Raw genomic sequence first — 24,232 nt, 5'->3', positions numbered from 1 at the left:
AGGGTAGCTTGCACGTATATTTGAGAATGCTGAACACGGTCATTTAGAGAAGCCTGCCCCCATCCAGATGTTTGGGGAGGCAATTTCCATCAACCCCAGCCACCACAGGCTGATTTAGAGCCTTACCTCTAAAACAGGCGGGAAGTCTTCACTGTTGAAGGCATCCAACAATCCTGAGCCGCTTGGATATGAAGAGTTCCCCACAAGTTCAACTTGAATTAGTACAGGGTCGATGATGGAGAGTGCCGTTTCCTGCTCATTTCCCAGTCGGCATGAAAAAACCTAGGTGACACGGAACAGAGATCAAGCACTATGTTTGTGGTCCTCCGCCAACACAATTTTCTCCCTCCCCACACCTTGTGATACCCAAAATATGCTGCGGGGGGGGGGGGGCAAGGCAGTGGATTTTCGAAGGCTGGTCCAAGTTATGGTGAGATACAGCTTTTATGCATCTGCTGGATTCTACCCTATTAGATTATTTAAAGCTCTTATGATACACTTTAGGAGACAGCTTCATTCTTTTTCTTGCCTGCTGTAGAAATTTTGATGTGCTGCCCTAGATGCTGTCTGATTTTTAATTGTGCTTTTATCGCTTCTTTAATTTTTTGTCTTTCATAGCATTACAATTCACACTCCATAGGGTTTAAGTTGCAGTGCAATAAAATACAATATAAGAAATGCAAGAAGCAACAAAATACAATTGAAGATCTATATGGATATTTAATGCTGACATGCTGCGGACCACCTGACCACAATTTGGGAACCCCTGCGGACCAGAGTTTGGGAACCCCTGCATTAGGATGACAGGCAAGCTTCCTCCACCCCCAAAAAATAACATCATCACCTGCTAGAATTGCATCAGGCAGCAGGAGAGATGCACTCTTACCTCAATGCCAGACAAACTGCCTGAGAAAGGGCGATCCACTAGTTTGGGTTTGTATGTGAGAACCGTGGTCCCCTTCAGAATAATTGCATTGGTATCCACACAGGACATGTCTTCGACCACCACAAATTCAGTATCTGAAGGGAAACGTGACAAGCATTTCTACTGTTGGTTAATGGGTTTTGGATACAGTGGTGCCTCGCTAGACGAAAAGAATTCGTTCCGTGATTCTCTTCGTCTAGCGGTTTTTTCGTCTTGCGAAGCAAGCCCATTGACAGCTTAGCGGATTAGCGCTACAGCTGTCAAGCGGCTTCCAGCGATCAGCTGTTAAGCGGCTTATCAGCGGAACAGCTGATAAGCGGCTTAGCGGCTTAAGAAAAGGGCGAAAAAAGCAGAAAAAAACCGCGGGGGGATGCAAGATTTTTTTTGTCTTGCGAAGCAACCCCATAGGGGAATTCGTTTTGCGAAGCGCCTCCAAAACGGAAAACCCTTTCGTCTAGCAGGTTTTTCGTCTTGCGAGGCGTTCGTCTTGCGGAGCACCACTGTACTGTCAACATTCTCTCTCCAGCTTAGTGTGGAAAGTCAGATGTCACAAAATGAGAAATTTAAGGTAAATAACAGCTTTTTAAAATTTCTGATGCATGGGACTCTCCATCAAGCATCACAGAAAGGTAGCTAATTTTCAGCAATGGCCAAATAACACACTTGGCTCATGATTTCTGTTCATCTTTGCAGCCACATTCAACACTTCGCAGAATGCTGGGTGTCGACACAGAACTCCCGAGAGCTACTGTCCCTAACCATAGTGGCAAACTCTAGAATGGGGTGTGGTATGGGCAGATAAGCGGGAGAAAAATCAGGGTTAACACAGACTGGCTGTTCCCTCCTCACCCTGCCAAGCAGGTCTATCCAGGCTGAACCCGAGTCATCCCTACTGTAATGGTTCAGGTCTGAAACTGCAGGTGTTCCACCTGCAAACTGAGTTCTGTGTTCATGACGGCAACAGGAACATAGGAAACTGTGCCTGATACTGAGACAGTATAATCTAGCTCAGCATTGTCCACACTGACTGGCAGTGGTCCTCTGGGTTTTCAGGCAGGAAACTCTCCCAACTCCACCTGGAAATGCCAGAGATTGGGGCCTTCTATGTGTAAGGTAGATGCTCTATCCCTGGGCTTCATCTCTCCCACTCTCACCCCCCACTGTATGACAGAATGATGCACAAATAATGTGGATAGAAGCATGGGTTGCTGCCATGGCAAAGCCTTGACCTCTGACTTCCCCCAGCCCTTCCCTTCCCAGCCTCCCGAGTTCTTGCCTTACCTGTCACATTTACCTTGACCTCCAACTGCTTTTCGGCAGAGACCTGAAGGGAAGAACGCTTTGTAACTATCCCACACTTCACTGCTTTGGGAACAACAGCAGCTTCACTGCTGTAATTGCGTTGTCGGGAAGGAGTGGCGCTGGACTCCTTTTTGGTGTCGCTGGGCGTCTGCAGGAAGTCGTGGACAAGCACTAGCCAATCAAAGATGAGAAACACGCGGAGGTTGTTCAGAACAACTGTGAAGCAGGAGGAATCCTTGGTAGATCTAGTGGGGAGAGAGGTGAGCAATGAATAAGTTTATGCACCTTCTATCAACCCCAACTGTCCACTTTTGAGCATCCATCATTTTGAAATTATTTTGGGGGAGTATTAAGCAAACAAAGCTGATTACATGACGGTTGAGATCCATCTTTTTTTCTAGTATCGATGCTGTGAAATCGCTGGTTCAAAAGGATATACCGTATGTACTCGAATATAAGCCGACCCACGGCTTATACTTGAGTGAGGCAGGCGGCAGCAGAGGGAGGAGCCCTTTCTCGCCACTCGTCCCTCCACCGCCACCCGCCTCTCAGCTTTCAGGCTGCTGTGCTATGCCTCTCCCAACCGGGCTCCTATGCCTGCTCTTGCGAGTGGCAGAAGTGGTGGCAGAGGAACGAGCAGCCCAAAAGGAAGCCCCACCTTCCTCCTCTTCTGCCTTTGCCCATGGCGGCGGCGGAGGAGCAAGCAGCCCAAAAGCAGCCCCTTCGGGCTGCTTATTCTTCCTCCTCCGCTGCCGCCACCACCAGGTTTGTGGTGTGGTGAACCGGCTTATACTCGAGTCAATAAGTTTTCTCAGTTTTTTGTCCTAAAATCAGGTGCCTCGGCTTATATTCAGGTCGGCTTATACTCGAGTATATACGGTACTTGAAACAGCTCAGCAGCTTGGCATCGGTTCTTTAGCTGCCAGCTGTGCTCCAATATCCAGTCAGAGTAGTTTCATTTCAAGCCCCCTTGTTGGCTCCCCAAAGGCACCTGATTCGCCACCTTCAGAACAGAATGTTGGACTGTGATGGGCTTTTGGACTGATCCAGCAGGGGTCTTCTTATGTTCTAAATTATAAATGTTAATGGACCAAGTGATGCCGTAGAGACCATGAAATCTTGCCTGAAAAGGTGGCCTTGACACAGAGGCTCAAGTCCTCAGTGACCCTTAGCCTGCAGGCTGAAAACCAAGCTGAAGGCCACCTGTTCCACCTGAGCCAATACTGGGCTGTCTGTCTCATCTATCTTGGTCTCAGTGGCATGGTGATCTCGGGCTCCTCCTACCTGTAATGCAGCTCAATCTGTATTGCTCCTTGAGTACTGCTGTTCTTCGATGACTGGAAGATACAGTTGAATACGTTTGGCATTCCCGAAGCCATCTTCTGCCCTGTGTACCGCGTGTCAAATGCCATCATGGAATGTGAAACCAAGTTGATGGATTTGGTTTGGTTTGAGAAACCCTCAAAGAGCAATTTGGACTTCTTAAAGTCAAACCTAAAGGAATTTGAAGCAAGGGAGACCAAACAAAACAAAGCACCTCACAAAATGCTTACAAACAGTTGCCAAATATTCTGCTCATATTTGCATGTTGTAGCACTCCACTTCCCCCAGAAGAAATGGGTTGTGTCCAACTGAGTTTTACTCACGAGCAGACCCACTGAAATTAATGGACCAAAATGAGTGCTCGCTGTTCATTTCAATGGGTCTAGCATTGGATGCAACCTGTTGTGGCTGGTGGGAAAATTAAGTACAAGGAAATGGAGAGCTGGAACACGGTCAGTATGGAAAACAACAAGCTAGATGGGTCAATAGTTTGAGTTGGTGTGAGGAAACTTCCTGAGCTATTATTACCTAGCTAAGTGTAGGAGGGTAAGGAGAAAGGTTGTAATTTGATGGTAGGGTGACTGCTTTGCATGCAGAAGGTCCCTGGCAACTCCAGATCTAAGTCACACAGAGCTGCTGATTCCCTACTGTAAGCAGAGATCACCCTGGCACCGGATTTTCTGAGCCAGCCTCAATCTGGCTAACAAAAGGAAATGAAAACAAGGAATTATGGCTTTGCCTTAAGTTTTGCTGTAGCCAAACAGGATGGGCAGAGCCTTGTGACAGCACTAGGACGCATCGGCCACAAAACGTGCTGCAGGGTTAAGAGCTGTGAAGGACTGATAACACTGGAATGGACACTATTGCAAATTGTTACATTCCCTTCTAAATTGTACTTGCCCTGCTTTACAATCTTGCTGGTTTAGGAGGAGTTTCCTTTTGGCGTCGTTCAGCGTGCTGAGCACACTGTCTGCCCTCTCTTCGTAAGGGTGGGGAACCTCCAACCCCACAGACTAAACATGGCGCTCCAGGACTCCTTCCCATTTGGCCCATTAAGCCATTAGCACCTGCCCTGCACCTGACAGTAAACATGGACTCAGGTGTGGGGTGGCTGTTCCTTTGATCGAGCAAGACACAAGCCCACTGGGAGGGGGGCAGAGAGGGGACGTTTGAAAGCAGGCTGATGCCCCTTGCTCAAGGTTTTCAAAAGCGCCCCCGCCTGGCATTTCTCTTTCAAACCTCTGCAAAAAAGTATTCCCACCCCTCACCCACAGGAAGCGACATTGTCCCCTACTTTCATCATTTGAACCCTCCCTCTTGTCTTTTATCATTCATCCCTTGCATGGAGAAAAATGGAAAAAGAAAAAAACAACCAGGTTAGAAAAAAATCAAACGCAGTAAAGAAGATTTTTCTCTCTCTCGAAAGGGTGGGGAAACGTACCTGGCTAATGAGCCTTCCTTCCCCTGAGGATTAGTGAGTTCCAGACTTACATTGACCATGTCAATTAGGAAAGACACACAAGTGTACACTTCACCACTCAACACAGTCTAAAAAGGAGAAATGAACAAAAACAGTTGCAGAGAAGGATTCCAGTTTCCTATCCATGTGCACAGAACATTTTCTGAACGACTCCCAAGTTGAAGGATCACAGTCTTTGCTTACGGCAGCCCCACAATTTGTGTTCCACCTCATCACCACACCTCTGTCCACTGGAATTCTCCACACCTACACACTCAGTAACAAGTGTTTCAACGTGACTCCTATGCCTCGATAGAGCCTCAACATTCAGAATCTTCCTCTCTCTTCAACCAATATTTTCATCTGACCCAGTCCTTTATTAGTCAAGAGCCTTCTAACGGCCAGTGGTGGACAGGGCCGGAAGAAAATGCAGGTGAAACGATAAGTGTAAACGTGATTTTTACCTTTGTACCGTAGGTTAGTTTTTACGCTTATTCATATGTCCCTCTCCATCCTCTGTCCAAGGAAGCAAGAGGCATTGCCAGAGTCCACAGACATATTCCAGCCAGGCAAAAGCATTCAAGGAGGTTGTGGAGCAGAGCCAGTGAAGGGTTGTGGCTGAGAGGGCCACATTTGGGCCCAGAGAGCCTGAGGTTCCCCACCCCTGGCCTATATTATAAGTTAACACAATGCAAATATTTCAGGACAGATTTTTCAACTGCAAAAGTGCACTCCTCTCACATGTATTCTTGGGTCCTGTAAGTCATAAGGCCGCATGAATTCTTCTATCGGCTCCCCAAGATTATTTTCCAAGAGTCCACGAATTAGTTTATATTTACTCAGATCCAGGGAACAATGCACTGACGACAAGATGCCATGAACAGATATATCGGGCACCGCATGGCTTATCTCCCTACAAAAGAAAAATGCACACGAGTCATCACGATGTCTCGGCATCGTGAAGCTGTTCTTCAACACTAACTTAATGAAAACGGTTGAGAAGTGATCTTAAAAACAAGTATATATGAAAAACTGCCACACTGCCACATAATGACAAGCTGAAATCTTCCAAACGCAAGTGAACTTAACTTAGGAGGGGAGGCAACCCAGTGAATGTGGAATCAGAGTCACATAACTCACTTGTCCAAGTTTCTTTCTACTTGCAACTTCAGCCTGAAGGGTTCAGTCAAGAGGCTCCCCCTTGTCTGCCTGACAATGAAGGATGGGAAGACCAGATCAGCACTCGCATCTTCCTTAGCTTTCGAATATTCTCTTGAATACCTTTCAGCAGCAAAAATATCCATGTCCTGCAGGTCAACCACAATGCAGTCCAGCAGGCACATCTGTTCCTCTGCAAGAGATCAACCCAAAATATTTTACTTTCCCCTGTCCAGCTCTGCAAAAAGTGCTCTTTGCTGCAGAGCATCGTTCTACATCATAAGGGCCGGTTCGAAGCTATTTCCAAGTGAAGGATGCTATCAAAGGTTTGCTATCAAAAATACAGCTCCACAAAAACACCTTTCAAAATCTACATTGAGCAGGGTACATACCCAGACCCAGGGCCTTGCAGAGCCAGGCAGAGGCCCGGGCCAGGGAGATAATGTGCCCCCCTTTTTTTACCCTGGGGATAACTGGGTTAAAATGTATTATAATAGTTCAATAATGTATTTAAAAATCTATTTTTAAGTAGACAAATTCGACTATTAAATTATAATTATAATGAAAACTTCTCCGTCTTCCTATTCAATTGTGAATATGCTGACCGAGGCCCCCTTTGGAATCGGAGGCCCGGGCCAAGTGGCCCATATGCCCCCCCCCCCCTGTCTGGGCCTGCCAGACCACCCTGACTGTTGGATAACTTACCACATCAGTGGTAGCCAATCTGAATAGAACCAACACAAAATGAACAGGAGAAGATCAATGAGTCTGTTGGTCCAGCTCTCTCCAACTTACCAGGACTGTCTGGGACTGGCAAAGTGGTCATCTTTGGTGGCTTAGCCAAAGCACTTGCTCCTGGGTCACTTTTTAGCCGACTCAGATTTGGTCCAGAAGAGGACAGTTTCATGAACAACCCTTCAGAGGAACATGATGCCATCTTGGACTCATCAGTGCTTGCTGTCTTCTTCATGCTGTGTTTTGGGGTTCCCAGTGGTGAAGAAAACTGAACGGAATCCTGCTAAAAATGGGGGACGGTCCAAAGTTAGGGAAATTCACTGTTCGAAGCAATGGGCCACAAGTTTTTTTTAAAAAATAAAAATCCATAAAGGGAAATGTCCTTGCTGTTTATTTCTCTAGCTACTAGTTGGGCTTGAACAGCTAACCTGGTGCTCCTTCAGATGCTTTGGACCAGTGATAGCTGATGTCCATTGGAGAGAACTGGACTGACAGTCTCATTGATCCTCTCCCTCTAGGGTGGACAGCTAACAGTAGGTGAAAGCAGAGTCGATGACGGGCCAAGTTAGCTAAGTCTACTATTCTACCTATCCTCCTCCCTGCCGAATTCCACAAGGGCAAAAGTGAGAGCAAGGAGGAAGAAGCTGGCAAGCATTGAACTGGATGCTAAGTAAGAAGGGCTGGCAAGTGGGAGCAAGCTGAGGTTGGTGGGGCAGTGCCCCATTTGTCATAAAGAACCAGCCTCCACTGTTTGGGGCTACAACTCCCTACATCCCCAGCCAACACAGCTGTACTAGCAAGTTCTGGTGGGAGTTTTAGTCAGGAAGGAACCGGGCCAGCAAAAGCTGAGCTATGTCATGACAAACGAAATATTCCATATACAAGGAGCAATTCTCACTCCATCGATGCAGACCCTTACTGGAAGTGCATTTTCTTCCTGAAAAGCAGCTGCAGCTGAAGATACCCTCTGCCCACTCCACAAACACTTCCTATCAGTTGTCACCCTATGACACCCATCTCTGCGGTATGTTGCCCAGAAGCAAGGATGGCTGCACAACTCCTCCTGACTCTAGGCAAAATGGGTGATGGGAAACACTGATGGAGATGTGTTACGCCTGTGAACATTGAGTTACACCACAAGCTGGCACCCACTTTCCACTGACACCTGCAAATAAGGTGAGGCACTTCTGAAGAGCACTTTGAAAAGGCACAGCAAAAAAACACCGCAAGCTAAAATTCCAAACCAACCCTTACGGAATTCTGCAACTAATTACTGCAGCAATAATTGTGTCAATTATTATAGCAGCAGCGGTAGTAGTTTTAGAAATATGGGCACCGTGTTTTGAATGAAATGTGCATAGTAGCTGAATTCCACATGGGTTCTCAGCACAAACACCCAGCACCCTCTCTGCAAGGAAGGATGCTTGGAGATACCTCACATAGAATACGATCCTTGTAGACACCGCCTTGCAAAATTGAGTCCTCGGGGGGAAAGGAAAAAGGGACAGAAATATTTCAAAACAAATGCATTTTTACTGTATCCTGAGCTTGACTCAATGTACAGAACTTGAAGGCAAGTACATTAGTCTTACCTTATCTTTTAGCGAAAAGGTACCAGGGGTACCTGCAAAGAGGAACCGGTTCTTGACTTTCAGTTTCCCAAGATTGGCTACAATAAGATGGTTGGATCTGGAGCTTTCAGGAATGAGGAGGACAGGAGCGCCAGCTTCGATGTCCAGAAGAACTCTGGTGGCTCGCTGGGCCTGATCTCGTACCTTAGGGAAGAGAGAGGTTGTCTCAAAAGATGCCCTGTTAATGTCATGGGTATGCTATGCAGAAGAATGATTTTACAAAAAATCAAGCAATGATTTTTCGCTACTACCACAATGCTGAAAACCTGCTACTGGTTTCAGTTAATCTCACCAAAAATTCTCATGGCCAAAAAGCCAGACCTTCCATGTCTGCCTGAATTCTACACCTTGAGGTATATCAGTATTAAAATACTAAAAAAATTACACAAAATTCAGTTTGACAAGAAATTCAAGTTTCTAAACACAGGAAGCTGCCTTAGATCAGCTCAGACCGTTGGTCCATTTACTCTGCATTGCATATGCCAGTGGTTCCCAATTAGCTAAGTACCACAGATCCCCTGTTTTTCAAAAGCCAAGCCATAGACCCCTTACTTCTGAAATACTCTGGCCCCATCTGAGCTGAAGCGGAATCTCTCCAAAGTACTCAAAACTGGGGTGCTTTGCAGATTTGGATTTTTAAATTTATTTATTTTTAATGGATACTATGTGTTTGCAAATATATATATATATATATATATATGCAGGTTTTGGTGTCCTCGGGTGTCTTCCCGTGTAAAAGTTGGGGTGTCTAGGCGACGTTTCGACGAGGTCTCACTCGTCATCTTCAGGCTGGTGCTTTCGGCTTCTTGTTACTGGAGCAGAGCGGGATCTCAATGTTTGAGTTCCTATAAATACTGTAGAGGGGGTGTGGTGTCTAGCCTCCAATGTTCTGGGCAGAGAGGAAGTTCCCAGGCTAGTGTGCCTTTTCTTCTTTTGTTCCTTAATTACTTGAGAGATACCTTGAGTGATTTCTTGAGTGATATCCTGAGTACCACTTAGGTGGGTCATTAGGTGTGGATTAGTTGCTAAAGTCTTTGTGTCTTGACCTCTTGAACTTTGTGAAGAGTTTTCCTGAGAAGATGGCTGTATTGCACTTAGTTGTGCTTTGGCTTGGCTTCGTGTATAGGGGCGAGCTGTGGTTTTGTGGCTTGTGTCAGCCAGATCTGTGTAGGGATTGCAGGGGGGTGCAGCATCCGGAGGTGCCACCATGGATTGGCTACTGGATGGTGTCAGTAATTCATCTGTGGAGAGGGTCTGGGTTTGGGTCTGGTGTGGTTGATTGGTGTTGGCGTTCTGTGTGCCTCTGGATCTGGTGTCAGTTTTTGTGGGGAGGGCTAATTTCCAGATGTCTGGCAAGCGGGATGTGTCGTCACGCTTGTTCATGTTGTGAGGGTGTTTCTCTATCTCGATGGCTTCCATGATTATTCTCTTGTGGTGATGTTCCGTGTTAAAGAGCAATTTGGAATCTGCAAAATTAATTTCGTGTCCTGTTTCTTTCATGTGTTGGAAAAGAGAGGAAGTTTTTTCTTCTTTTTTGACGGCATTCTTGTGTTCTGCGATACGTGCATTTATTCGTCTGTTTGTTTGTCCAATGTACGTGGCTGGGCAGACTTTGCAGGGTATTTCATAGATCCCTTGGTTTTCCAACTGGATTTTATCCTTGGGGTTTCTGAGGATATTGGCTATTTTTTGGTTGGTGCAAAAGGCTGTTTTGATATTGTGTTTATGGAGGATTTTGCTAATTTTATCTGTAGTGCCCTTGATATAAGGAAGGAGGGCCATGCCATTGTTTTCTTCTGTGTCTTGGTTTTTGGGGGGTGTTTCCTTTTGGATTAGCTTCGTAATCCTGTTTTGCTGGTATCCATTGGCAATTAACACATTTGAGAGATTCTGTAACTCAGTTGTCAAGTGGTCTTTGTCAGCCAGGCGTTTGGTTCTGGAGATGAGAGTCTTGGCTACGGAGTTTATTTGTGCAGGGTGGTGGTGTGATTGGCCCTCCTTCCTTATATCAAGGGCACTACAGATAAAATTAGCAAAATCCTCCATAAACACAATATCAAAACAGCCTTTTGCACCAACCAAAAAATAGCCAATATCCTCAGAAACCCCAAGGATAAAATCCAGTTGGAAAACCAAGGGATCTATGAAATACCCTGCAAAGTCTGCCCAGCCACGTACATTGGACAAACAAACAGACGAATAAATGCACGTATCGCAGAACACAAGAATGCCGTCAAAAAAGAAGAAAAAACTTCCTCTCTTTTCCAACACATGAAAGAAACAGGACACGAAATTAATTTTGCAGATTCCAAATTGCTCTTTAACACGGAACATCACCACAAGAGAATAATCATGGAAGCCATCGAGATAGAGAAACACCCTCACAACATGAACAAGCGTGACGACACATCCCGCTTGCCAGACATCTGGAAATTAGCCCTCCCCACAAAAACTGACACCAGATCCAGAGGCACACAGAACGCCAACACCAATCAACCACACCAGACCCAAACCCAGACCCTCTCCACAGATGAATTACTGACACCATCCAGTAGCCAATCCATGGTGGCACCTCCGGATGCTGCACCCCCCTGCAATCCCTACACAGATCTGGCTGACACAAGCCACAAAACCACAGCTCGCCCCTATACACGAAGCCAAGCCAAAGCACAACTAAGTGCAATACAGCCATCTTCTCAGGAAAACTCTTCACAAAGTTCAAGAGGTCAAGACACAAAGACTTTAGCAACTAATCCACACCTAATGACCCACCTAAGTGGTACTCAGGATATCACTCAAGAAATCACTCAAGGTATCTCTCAAGTAATTAAGGAACAAAAGAAGAAAAGGCACACTAGCCTGGGAACTTCCTCTCTGCCCAGAACATTGGAGGCTAGACACCACACCCCCTCTACAGTATTTATAGGAACTCAAACATTGAGATCCCGCTCTGCTCCAGTAACAAGAAGCCGAAAGCACCAGCCTGAAGATGACGAGTGAGACCTCGTCGAAACGTCGCCTAGACACCCCAACTTTTACACGGGAAGACACCCGAGGACACCAAAACCTGCATTCCTGTACCCGTGAAAATCTACGAAAGCATATATATATATATATATATATATATATATATGTTTAGAGAAGCTTTTAATGTTTGATGTATTACAGTATTTTAATATTATTTTAGAAGCCGCTCAGAGTGGCTGGGGAAGAACAGCCAGATGGGCGGGGTATAAATAATAAATTATTATTATTATTATTATTATTATTATTATACACACACACACATCCCCCCAAGCAAAATGCAATGGCAGAAAGAGGGAGAGCTCATTGTTTATAGGTCTAGCTCTCAAATCAGTGTGTTTGTTTGGGGAACAGCTGACAAAGTAATGCGTCAGCTTGCTATGTATTGCTGTAGACTGTCCCGATTTCTAGTTCTGCTTGCTTGGAAAATGTTGTGGACGTTCAAACTCAATCTTCTGAAATTCCATAAGTTACTTTCGTAGGGGCACCATTATGATGTATGCCATTATGATGAAAGAACTGTGCCTTCTAATCCTTGGCTGCCCAGGGCAGGTAAAACAGAAGGGCTATCGCAAAGAGGCCTCTCAAATTGCAGAGAAGCCTCCAGTACCCTCGGAGGATCCCCGTGTTTCAGAAGGAAGGCATCTCCTGCAAGCTGAAAGGAAGGCTATAAAGCATACCGTCTGTCCCTGGATTGCTGCTCTCTGCCGCCCCAAGACATCCTGCAGCTGAGTGAAATGCTGAATGAAAGACACCACTTCTGCTTGAAAGCGCTGAGTGTGGACATACTGCACCGATGCCATTTGTAGGCTGACGCGCATATCACAGCCTCTCTGCAGCAAGGGATCAGGCCGGCCGTACCTGGTGGGAAACGAGACATTCAGTGTGCTCCACTCAAAAGTGCTCAGGTGTACCATGGTCACCTGGCTACACCAGATAACATCTTCGTAATCAGCTGCCATTATGTTTTATTGGCTGAATACTTTTCTCTTCTTCCTCATTATGAGCGGGAGTCAAACAGACCAACGTATCTTGGCTCACCGTGAAATTTGTTGTCTACCCCTCCCTTCTAAAGCAGGAAACATTGGTGTTACACCGAGCTCAACACCCAGCAGAATTTCAGGAGATGAGTCCCTCCCTGACAGCTGAGAACATGGACATTTGTTCCTACTGTTCTAAACCTCAGGTGCTCAGAAAGCAATGCCAAGTTCCAAAGCTCTCTGAGCAACCCCTGTACTTCTAATCATAGAATTGTGGGGTTGGAAGCAGTGGGATGTAATCCATTGGTACAGTCAAATGCAATATTCCTCATTTCCCTAGAGTGGGCACAGGCAGGGGGACATCCTGTCAGTGTAACTTCCTGTTACACTGGTCTGGAGCATCCTCCCCCTGCATGTGACCTGGGAGACGGGCTTGGCTCTGGCTGACTCCATAAAAGAGCCAAGTCATGCTGCCATTTTCTCAGTCTCAGTCTTGATTCTTGCTGCCTTGTTGCTGCTCTCCTGCAGCCATTTTGTTATATTAATGCAATTTTGCTGAGAGCCAGCAGCACATGAGTTCAGTCTCGCTATGAAATGAACTCACACTTTGTTTGTGCAACTACTAAGAAAAACCTGCCTTTCAGGGATCGAATTGTGAACTGAAATGTGAACAAACGTTTTGTTACTTTTCTCAGAAAGACTCTTGTGTATTTAAGAGGGATTAAAGGGGACACCAGGAAATAAACTTAACTAAGAGATTCAAACAAATCTGCAAACTAGCCTCCAGCTATATTGAGGGGAATCTGCTCTGCTACATCACTTACTAGCGTGAGTGAAGGAAGGATAATACTTATCTAATATATCCTTTCCTATTATCCTCAACATTCCCACAGAAGTGACCCTGAGGATCATCTAGTCCAACCCCCTGCAATGTAGGAATATGCAGCCATCCCATATAGGGATCGAACTTGCAACCTTAGCATTATCAGCCACATGTTCTATCCAACTGAGCTATGATAATTCTGAAGGAAGCCTGATCATAAAGCATGTTGTAGAAGGCAGGGACTCTCCTTGATGCTATGCTCTTGAAAAGATGTAATTGCCAGCGGTGAGTGCGCTTGAGGATGTTTAAACATGAGGTGCCCAAAGCAGCTCGCAACGTTTAGGGTTCCAAGTAAAATATAAAAAACTAAACAAAAATGAAACGCACAGACACAACCTGGCAGATGATGTGAACCAAGTAACAGCTAGGGAAACAAGCAAAACTGGCAGGCGCTGAAAATGAAGACGTCAGAGGCAGGCCTGAACAACAAATGTCTTCAGCCTTGAGGGAGTTGAAGGGATTTCCCAGGAGAGGGCATTCCCAAGCCTGGGCAAAGCCACAGGATCAGATATTAGCAGGATATGCATCAGGTCTCTGCAGAGAACCTCAGGGAGCAGGGTGGCAAACTTGCAAATGACAAGGCTAATGTTGGCATCCAGTGCCATCGCTCCTGAGGAATGAGGTTGGAATGAAGTGATGGAGTGCTCACATGGAAGGATGGGTCAGACTACAGGTGAAGAACCACTCTGAGATCTTTGCCCAGGCTTGGGAATGCTGTCGCTCTCAGGGGGAACCTCTATAAACACCACACATAAATCTAATGTATTTTAGTTTGTTTTGGTCTGGTCTGAAACAGACTCTACAACTCCCATCATCCCTGCTCACTGGCTGTGCTTCATAGGGCAACACATGGAGGACCAAAGGCTCCCCACACCTGGTTTGGAAGCATCAGTGGAATCCTACTGATCATGCTGAAGCAGCCTAGCCAAACAGCAATGTCTCCACCACCTACTTGTAGATTTGAAAGATGAGTGCCTCTTCGCCACTGGTAGTGAAACGTTCCCTGTACAACTCTCCGTGCGAGGTGAGATCACTGAGGGATAGGCTTCCAAGGCTCCCTTGAAGGGCAAGATCTCCTTCTACAAGAACAGAAGATGGTTCAGACACCATGCGAGTGAGCATTCACTGCCAGCTAATTTAAAGTCAGTAAAAGGGGCCAGGGAGGCGAGACCAGACGTGGGTTATGAGAAATCGAAGGTGGAAGTTTCAAGGTGCTCTCTCTGGCTGACAGCAATAGTCAAGCTGTAACTCTCAACTCCCTCCTGCTCAGCACCCCACAATAGGGGAAGGGATCAGGATTTTGAGGAAGCCAAAAAAAGGCGGGGGGAAGCCTCTTCCTTGATAAGATATATAATGGAAGAGGAGGAGGAGGGCTGGGTTTTCAAAACTAGTAAAGCCCTGATAGGTGAATCTACCGTACCAAACTAATAATAGCTGACGTTGTCTTTGCTTTCGTAATGCACTTCTTCAATTATGTACCACATAAACAACCAAAGCAAGGCCGAAGGATTTTCTTGCTAATAGAATGCCCAATGTTCACCAGCAGCTCAGAGCAAAATTTATCAGCCAGCAGGTCATTTTTAGCTGTAGTTTACATGCTGCTCTGAAGTGCCTTCTTAGCAAGTCTCTCGCTTTGCCACTCCAGGAAGGCCACACACCTTGGTTTCTGTTTGTGCTTAACGAAATTAACTACGGTTTAACATTACGTGCAAACTGGGACATTTTTGCTCTTTGCCAGATGTCAAAAAGCCATGAATTTGGAGATCTGAGTCTCATCACCAAATTCAGCTGCATGTTCCCTTCCTCCGGTTTTCTGCTTGGCAAATTGGGTATTTAGCAAGTCCAAAAGGGACATTATGTGGCACAAGGGAGTAAGACCGGCAGTGATTCCCAAGTGTGAAAATCATCCCGAAACACAACTCTCGTTTCTATAATGAAATCCCCACCGCATAAGAAGTGTAGGCAACTCACACTCACCAATCATCTCCACATGAGTGGCCAGTTTAGATACATTCGCTTTAGCAAGTTCATTGGTCGTCTTATTCAGAACTAAGGAGAGGGAATGCACCTAATAAAGCAGAAAGGATGAGACTGGAAACATGCTCAGATTCAGGACCTTTTCCATCCAAGTGCTACAAGCCTTCCTCCTGAATATTATTCCTCAAGGCACATTTTAAAGGTCATCCTTATGAGACAAGAGATTCAAGACATCCAGAAAGCAACAGGAGCTAGCAATACAGGTAAGAGACACGTCCAGTGGAATTTGCCTTACCATATAGCTGGCTACATACTGGCTCTAAGAGTTACTTTGACAGGAAGGCCAAATTCAAACACTACCCTGGCTGTTGATTGTATCGACCACAGTTCAGAATACAAACCATGATTTGGGTGTTTGTTTGTTTTTTAAAGTCAGGCAAACCATGGATTACAGTTGTTTCTTTGCTTTCAACTTCCGATTGCTTGGCAACCAGAGGAACATAGGAAACTGCCTTATAATGACCATTGGTTCATCTATGACCATTGGTTTACACTGTCTGGTAGCAGCTCTCCAAGAATTCAGACAGGGGACATTTTCTCACCCCTACCTGGAAATGCTAGAGATTGAACCAAAGGCTTTCTTTTGCATGCATAGCAGATGTTCTGCCACAGAGCTATGGCGCTTCCCCAAATATCCAGCTCACAGGTCCAGGTTCAGTGGTCTCCGGAAACAGGGGAACAGCTACAACAATGGCTTGTCAGCATTAAAACACTATGCCAAATCATAAACAAACCATGGTTTACAAAGCCACATCAAACCAGTTTCTGATTCTGCACTGAGAGCTAATTATAAGCCAGTTTGCAAAATAACAACGCAAAGGATAAATCTCCTTTAACAATGGTTTGGCACGATGTCTGAATCAAGCCAACCTTCATGTCTCCAAATCTCCTTCAGAACTTTTGTCATCTGAACAATCAGAAGTATGTTTTGAAATACATCTGAATGCCTACTCAAAAAACAAATACAAACTTACATATTGATTTGCCTTATTGGTTTGTAGTCAACACAAGCCTACCTTCATGCTTGACTTGGAAGAGAGGCAAAGTATTCCCACCTGCATACAAGTTTGGAGAACAGAAGAGCCAGCAGAAGTTTCTTCTCTTCTCCAAACTTCTGTGCAAGTGAGGGTCAAACCAGGCATGACATGCAGTTATCCTTGTAATAAACAGCCAACATGAAAAGCACAATGAGATGGAATGAGGAGTGCTTCAACCCTTTGCTTCTGTCACAGTCCTGAATTATGCCCTGTAAAGTCTTCAGTTGGCAAGGGAAGGCCATTGCAAATAGCAGGCAGAAAATGTGAGGATTCCATTCAGGACCAAAAGAGGAACAAAGAGTGAATGACCCCTCATGCCACACTCTGAATCCATCTCCTACCCATCCATGGCACCAGCTGTTTTATTTCTTTTTAAAAATCAGCTATGCAAGAGCAAACCACATGATGCACTGGCTTAACAGAAGACTCTGCCTCTGTCACAAGATATCTGACAAGTGCAGAGCTTGGAAGAAAGCCACTTTTCTTTCATTTATTCTGCTGTTTAGAGAAGTGAAGCTCCTGGTTTGAATCCAACAAAGCTCTACTCAAGAGCAGTAGACCCAATGAAATGGAAGCGCCTCGTGGCCATGTCCCTAAACATCAATAGGTCTAATCTGCGTATGATTAGTATTGGATACAACCCTGTTTCTCTTCTCCAAAGTGGCAACACAGAAGCATCTACTGGGAGTCCTACTTGCCAAAGGGACAACCTGGCAAGTAGTCACTGCATGAAGACATAATTTATGAAGACCAACAGGACCCCCTGCCCCTCTCGTACCTTCAGATCCAGTTTGGTATTTAGAGAGTCCTGGCCTTCCGAGGCTGACAATACATTTGCCTCCGATTTAACGGTATGCTGCACATCTTCAGGCTGTGACTTCAAGCTGTGATTCTCAGCAGTGGACCCAATCCCAAAGAAGTCCAGTATCACCACCCAAGTTTGCAGAGTTATCAAAACATCCAAACAGTTAAAGTCAACATCCACAATACGGTTGATTCTGCCATAACTAGAAGAGAACTCCGGGTGCTTCTTGTCCACCAGCAACATGTTAATGTGGACCAAGGAATCGTCAAAGTCACTCTTCCCGCAAGGTGTAGCTGTCCTTTTGGCGGTGGGAGAAGGGGGCGGTGTTAATGGATAGCCTGAGTCTGCATCTTCTTTGTGCCTTCTTTGGGAGACGCAGGTGGGCCGCTGATACAGCTGGAAGACATTAGGAGCTTCCTCCATATGAGAAGGGAGGGAACGGGGCATGTCTGGATATTCCACATTAGACACGGATGGACAAGACTGGGAAAGGTACTCCTTGTGTGCTAAGCTGGATGGTTTGGGTGCTCCGCGTGACACCATGAGGTTCTTATACAGAGAGTCTGGATTCTTCTCCAGAAGATCCTCCATCAGCAGAGAACGTAAGGCAATCTGAATGGATAAGGTATGAGGGTGGTCCTTGGCAAACTCAACATCAAAATCCTGAAATTTCAAGCTAACCAGGCCTTGTGCCCCAAGCGTAAGGTCACCACTCAGCTGAACCTGGAGCTCTGAAATATGAAAGGTTGCTTGTATTTGAGTAAAGGACTGTGCCACTTCCTTGACAGGTACAAATTTGTTCGAAGATGCAGAAAAGCTGGAGTGACTGAAGAGCCCGTTTTCCTTCCTGTCAGTGGAAAAGTCCGTGCTCATGCTGCGGAGCGATACTGATGGGGAGCTGGAGCTGGGATACGGGGAGGATGGAAAGCTGGATGGTGGCTTGGTCAAATCTTCATTGCAAACTAAGTTGTCAAGGGTTTGCAAGACTTGCTCATACACATGTTTTGCCAGCACCACCTTTAAGGGAAAAGATGTGCGTTGTAAAACACTTTGGAAACTGAGTTTCAAGAAGTCTGGTGATACTTTCAACCAAATGTATCATGCTTCTTCTGGCATGAGAGTAGGGCTGTTCAGATGAAATTTTCCCCACTTCTTCAGTGAACACATGGTGGGGCAAAGATGGTTCACTGGAACTTACCATCCTCTGCTGGATAAAGGGACCCAATTACTGCTGGACTAATGTCTCCAACTTATCAAGACAGAAAACTCATCAAGAAATCTGCATGTCCTCCTCTTCCGCCTCTCTTCCAGGAAACCTCAGCTTAGTTTCCTGTGTAGCCTAGATCAGAAGTCCTTTTGTCTCTTGCCTACTGAGAAAAAAATTCTCTTCTCTTACCTTTAAACTAATTATCTTTTCTTAGCTTTGAACTAATCTTTCCCGCCACCTCTATTTTCTTCCAGAGCTCCTCTGCTGTTGCCAAATTGTTTCTAGATAGGTAGGAGAGAGAAGGACTTCTGGCCTAGGCTAGACAGGAAACAAAACTGTGGCTTCCTGGCAGTGGAATGTATGCAAACTACTTGAAGAGTTTCCTAACTAGGCAACTTGGAGGCATTAGCCCAGCAGCGATGGGCTCCTGGACCAGGAGAAGAAGAGCCTAACTACGGCTGCCAGTCCAGGCCTATTTTACTGATGCTGTGCAGCATTAGTGAGAAAGAGCTCTCTACACCTGCAAGATGGTGGAAGTACCGTCAGTGAAGAATTGTGGCCAGCAGGTACATTAGCCTGGAAGCAGTATCATACTGTAAATGCATAAGGGGAGTTTCTTCCGAACAGCCCTTGTTAAATTATTATTCACACTAAACTCCATGCTACAAAATCAGCTAGAGGACAGTATGCTGGCAGGACCATACTTTTATTGCAGGTGCTTGAAACTGCCCCACACAGAGAGGCCACTGTGTGAATTACCACAAAATAGACGGAGGAGTTAAAGGTTATCACACAGGGACCACTCTACAGCATTTTAAATGTCTTGGGGGGTATTGTTTTGATTTGTTTTAACTATTTATTTTGCGCTTTCATCCCTTTTATCTTGTGAACCACCCTGAGATCTTTGGACGAAGGATGGTATATATATGTAATCAATAACAAATAATATTGATAATAATAAATGCAGCATATGTACCACAATGGCATCATGGTCATCTCTAGCAGGAGGACCACTACCCAAAATTAGAAACAGAAGTGTACTCTACCCGCAGAGGGTTGACAAATTTCCCCTCGATCCGCATAAGGCTTGAAATTTCAACATCATCGTTCATGGAGAAGGCCAACTCTGCATCACTCTCTACTGGAATCTTCTCCAGTTTGAAATGGATAGTGGCATTATTCAAAATATGAAACGCTGCAATTAAGGAGACGTGTGTTCAACGTTATTAAGGTCTGGATTAACAGTCACAGGAGTTATGATCTGATAACGACCAAAGATGGGTCATCCCTAATAATAATAATAATAATAATAATAATAATTTTATTATTTATACCCCGCCTACCTGGCTGGGTTATGCCAGCCACCCTGGGCGGCTCCCAGCAGAATAGTAAAAACACGATAAAAACACTCCAGGCTATAGGTAGCAGCTTCACCAGCCAAGATGGAAACCTTGATTCCAATTCTGTTGTTTGAACTCACATGCTGAAAAGGTGTTGCCTGCTACAACCTGTAACAGCCTGCATTATGCAAATTAGTGATTAGGTGTTCACAAATGCACTCAGTAAGAACTGAAGAAGAGCCCTGCTGGATCAGGCCAAAGGCCCGTCTGGTCCAAACACCCTGTTCTCACAGTGGCCAACCAAATGTCTATGGGAATCCAACGAGAGCTCTCTCCCCACCTGGAATTCCCAGCAACGGGTATAGTCATCGCAGATAGCAGTCACTGACAGCCTGATCTGCCATGAAATTGTTTAATTCTCTTTTAAAGCCATCCAAATTTGTGTCTGTCACTACATCTTGTGGGAGCAAATTCCACACGTTAACTACACCTGAACTAGAGTGGTACCTCTGGTTACGAACTTAATTCGTTCTGGAGGTCTGTTCTTAAGTTGAAACCATTCTTATCCTGAGGTGCGCTTTCGCTAATGGTGCCTCCGGCTGTGCGCGCACCTCTGGCGCATGACTTCCGCTCGCATCCCGGGGCAAAGTTTGCAACTGGGAGCAACTACTTCCAGGTTAGCGGAGCTCAGAACCCGAAGCGTGCGTAACCAGAAGCGTTCATAACCAGAGGTACCACTGTATGTGCTGTGAAGAAGTACTTCCTTTTGCATGTCCTGAATTTTCCAATGTTCAGCAGCGCACAATTCTCATTACTGGGGCTTTTGTCCATGCTGAGGTTTGCAAAAGTTAAAAAAAAGAAGCAGAAGTCTCTCCTCCTGCTACTAACTGTAGCCCAGTACGAACAGAAGACCATGGTCGCCCACAGCCCTGAAAAATTCCAGGTTTCCGGAAAGAGATGACAGTCAAAATCAGTCTCTTTCCAGAATCCTCTAGAAATACAAAGCCATGCTAAGCTGTGCGAATCGGTTAATAATCAGTAAACAGTTGAGATCTTTTGTGTCTAAAATTACTTCAAAATGGGAAGAAGCTATAAATCGGTGTTTCCCAAACTTGGGGTCTCCAGTTGTTTTTGGACTACAACTTCCAGTGGTCAGAACTGATGGGATTTGTAGTCCAAAAACAGCTGGAGACCCAAGTTTGGGAAACACTGCTATAGATGAAAGAAAACACCAATTACTACTTAATACAAGGGTGGGGAACCTTTTTTTTTCCAGTCCAAGGGCCACATTCCGTGCAACCTTCCAGGGGCCACATGCCAATGGTAAGCAGAACATCAAATGTAGATTTCACCTTTGTGCAGTATTCTAGTTTTTTATACACACCCCCCTCACTTTACCCTCCATTCTGGCAAGCAAGAAGCATTATCAGGGCACATTAAAGCTAGGCAAAAACTCCCAAGGAGACTGTGATGCAAGATCAATGAAGAGTCCCAAGTGCCAGAAAGAGGCCTAGACATCTGCATATGGTCCCTGGACCCAAAGCTCTCCACCCCTGACTTCGATTGACTGCATGGTTACCAATAAATCCGTAGCTCTGACAAGTGGGAGCAAACGAGCCCAAGCTTTGTTTAACTCACCATGGCCTTTATGTAAGGATTCAAAGAAATCGTGCCGAGTGAACTGAGGATCTTCCTGGCTGCTTCCACTGCTGCTAGCAACACCTGAAGGAGGATGCAGTGCATCTGGCATCTCAGAAGAAGCTTCTTTCTTGGCTGCTAAATGACTGCTGTTTAGAGAATACATTTTAATATCTCTGATTTCCACTTGAAGCCTATCACTTCTCAGGCTGTCCTCTCCGGCCACAAAATTCTGGATCGATATTTGCCCTAAATGCCCCACCAGCAGCTCTGGGCTGCCCGGCTTCCGGGGTATGGATACCACTGGGGATTCAATGTTCACATTCAAAATAAGCTTGATCGTTTCGGTTTTGAAGTGCACCGGAAAGACCTCCTCCCCTTCGCTGTTTTCCAAATTGAAGGGGTCCCTGGACCGAGGCGTCGTATCGAACAGAGACACCATTTCGCTATACTCGGCCGTCTTCGTGGCCAAGACGGTGGTCACTTTCGTGGCTGCACTCTTCAGCATGCTGCGGAAGTTCTCTTCCAGCTCATCCATGGACAAGGTGATCTCTTTCAAGAACTTGGCCGAGTGGTTGTAATGCAACGAGGCCATCCTGAGCTGGAGCGAGCACTCCTCTTTCGACTTCTCTGAGAAAGTGAAGCTCAAGGCGTCAGGAAGGCTACTGGCATCGTCGAACTGGAGAAACGTAGGCTTGAAGGAGCCCGTGACCTGGGTGAGGTTTTCATACCGCATCATATTCCCAATGCTTACGACATACTGGTTTTTCATGCTGTCCAGAGTCAGGTCCATAAGATGCAAGCAACCCAGAGAGCCATTTATGTCCAGCCGGCTGCCCATGGAGACGTTCACTTTGGTTCCGCCAATGCTCGCCGTTGCAATTTTCCGGCCAAGTTTTTCTCCGTTCACCATCGTAACAGTCCTAAGGAGAAGTACGTTTAACCAGTGGATGTCTACTGCTACCTCTGTACTCTGGGCGTGGGTGGTCTGGAAGGTTTCCTGCTCGCTGAAATGCCTTTCTGCATCGGTCATGAGTGGCTGAGGACTAGAATCGTCTTTCTCCTTTGGAAAGGACTTTTGGAGAAAACCAATCAACTCAACAATCGTCTCCGGGTTGAGAATGATATCCAGGTTGTTCATCTGGACAGATATCACTTGGAGAGTGCTGTCCAAGTTCATGGAGGGGCACTCTGCACTCACAAACTGGTATTCCAACTTAATTAAGGATTCGTCGTCCTGTGGGAAGCTGCCAGGCAAATCACTTGATGCCACAGCGTATTTCTTGGTTGAGTGCACCCTGTCAGCTACACGAGCCTCATCGAGCCCACCGACAGGGGACTGGGCTCTGCTGTCCCGGAGGCTTCCTGTTGGAACATCGAAACTGAGATTCTTGTGAGAAGCCATCAAGAGGTCAAAATCAGAACCGTAGGTTTGCATAGTGTCAACCAGCAGCAAGCCGTGGACTGTGAGGGAAACTTCTGCATCGTAAGGCCTCTTCACAAAATGTGCGTTCGTGCCGAAAACCTTGAGGACGGAGATATAACGGCCGTTGCTTTCAACGGCTAATTGCATACAGTTAACTTGGAACTCCGCTAAAAGCAGTTGCGATTCTACAAGGACTTCCTTAGTGTGTTGTTCTACCACCATCACGCTCTGTGTTAAATTCACCACAGAGCTGTGCAAACTTCCGCGCTGGTCCAGATCTGAAAAAGTCACCTCTTTGCCTATCTGCGAAGTGCCCGCAATGTCCGTATCAGATGTGCTCAGCCTTCCAAAGCAGTTGTTCAGAGCCATTATTTTATCCTCGTTGATGTGTATTTTCAAATCGGGCAGATTCCCAGACAAGACGGCTCCCGGGTACTTGGGATCAGAGGTGTAGATCAACCTGCGTTCCAGCTGCAAGTGGACGTTGAATTTCTCCACCACATGGGTTGGGCCGACATCACTGTCCTGGGCATGCTTCCAATTGTCTTTCACTCGGCCGACCATGATCTGCAGATCCATGAATGACAAGCTGTAGGTCTCATACATTTTTTTGCTCATCAAGTGCGCCTGCAACTGCGCTTCACTGATTTCTACCCCCGTGAACTTGAGAGTTTTGTCCTCGCCAGCCACACTAATTTCAGGAGGCGGGCTGCTTGGAGGGGTTGCAAGAGGTGTTTTATACTCATCGTCGCTCAGGTCACTCAGCTCTGAAGATGGACCACCGGAGCTCCTCTTTTTGTGCTCCTCTAGAAGATTGAGAAGACAGGAGAGAGAAATTTATTCAGGTATTCTCTCTTTCTCAATCTTATGCTCAAAGTCTATCCATGAACAAAGCCTGTCTGCTGCAACTGGACAGTGCCAATCCTGAATGTATTGGATTTGTGACCATTATGCTCATTTGCCTTCAGTAGCAGAGAAGCTCTCCTGGATGAAGTATTGTCTATTTTTTGGAAATCCTGCAATGTGCTAAGTTTCTTTTACTCTGCTAACTACAGTGGGCGCTCGGGTTGCGAATGTGATCCGTGAGGGAGGAACATTCGCAACCCACAGTGTTCGCAACCCGCAGCACCATGTCTGTACACACGCAGGTTGCGATTTGGTCCTTCTGTGCATGCGCGAGCACCAAAACCCAGAAGTAACCCGTTCCTGTACTTCCAGGTTTGGCGTGGCGCGCAACCCGAAAATGTGCAACCAGAAGCGTCTGTAACTCGAGGTATGACTGTATACGTTGGAATCTCCTCTGGGTCAATATGAGCAGAATT

At 45.9% G+C, this 24,232-nt stretch overlaps 1 protein-coding gene across 14 annotated transcripts in view; it reads right to left on the bottom strand.

Annotated features, from left to right (window-relative positions):
* VPS13D (vacuolar protein sorting 13 homolog D) overlaps positions 1-24,232 on the bottom strand; it is a 119,058-nt gene that overhangs the window by 72,409 nt on the left and 22,417 nt on the right. For 8 of the 14 annotated variants that reach the window (XM_083752351.1, XM_083752352.1, XM_083752354.1 and 5 more), the window contains 16 exons: positions 21,485-23,716; positions 19,553-19,701; positions 17,273-18,316; positions 15,398-15,488; positions 14,373-14,499; positions 12,238-12,418; positions 8,495-8,677; positions 8,337-8,384; positions 6,963-7,182; positions 6,150-6,360; positions 5,751-5,922; positions 4,992-5,098; positions 3,512-3,721; positions 2,207-2,472; positions 887-1,020; positions 127-282 (listed from right to left, as the gene is read on the bottom strand). In XM_083752351.1, the coding sequence (XP_083608477.1) occupies positions 127-282; positions 887-1,020; positions 2,207-2,472; positions 3,512-3,721; positions 4,992-5,098; positions 5,751-5,922; positions 6,150-6,360; positions 6,963-7,182; positions 8,337-8,384; positions 8,495-8,677; positions 12,238-12,418; positions 14,373-14,499; positions 15,398-15,488; positions 17,273-18,316; positions 19,553-19,701; positions 21,485-23,716 (5,531 nt within the window). Of the gene's footprint in view, positions 1-126; positions 283-886; positions 1,021-2,206; positions 2,473-3,511; positions 3,722-4,991; positions 5,099-5,750; positions 5,923-6,149; positions 6,361-6,962; positions 7,186-8,336; positions 8,385-8,494; positions 8,678-12,237; positions 12,419-14,372; positions 14,500-15,397; positions 15,489-17,272; positions 18,317-19,552; positions 19,702-21,484; positions 23,717-24,232 lie in introns of all 14 variants that reach the window. The other 6 variants (XM_083752348.1, XM_083752356.1, XM_083752347.1 and 3 more) reach the window with 2 other exon arrangements.

This window comes from Podarcis gaigeae (genome assembly GCF_964106915.1).
Source record: "Podarcis gaigeae genome assembly, chromosome: 8".
NCBI lineage: Eukaryota > Metazoa > Chordata > Lepidosauria > Squamata > Lacertidae > Podarcis > Podarcis gaigeae.
Note: the sequence above shows the minus strand (reverse complement) of the source record. Positions and strands in the feature narration are given on the sequence as shown.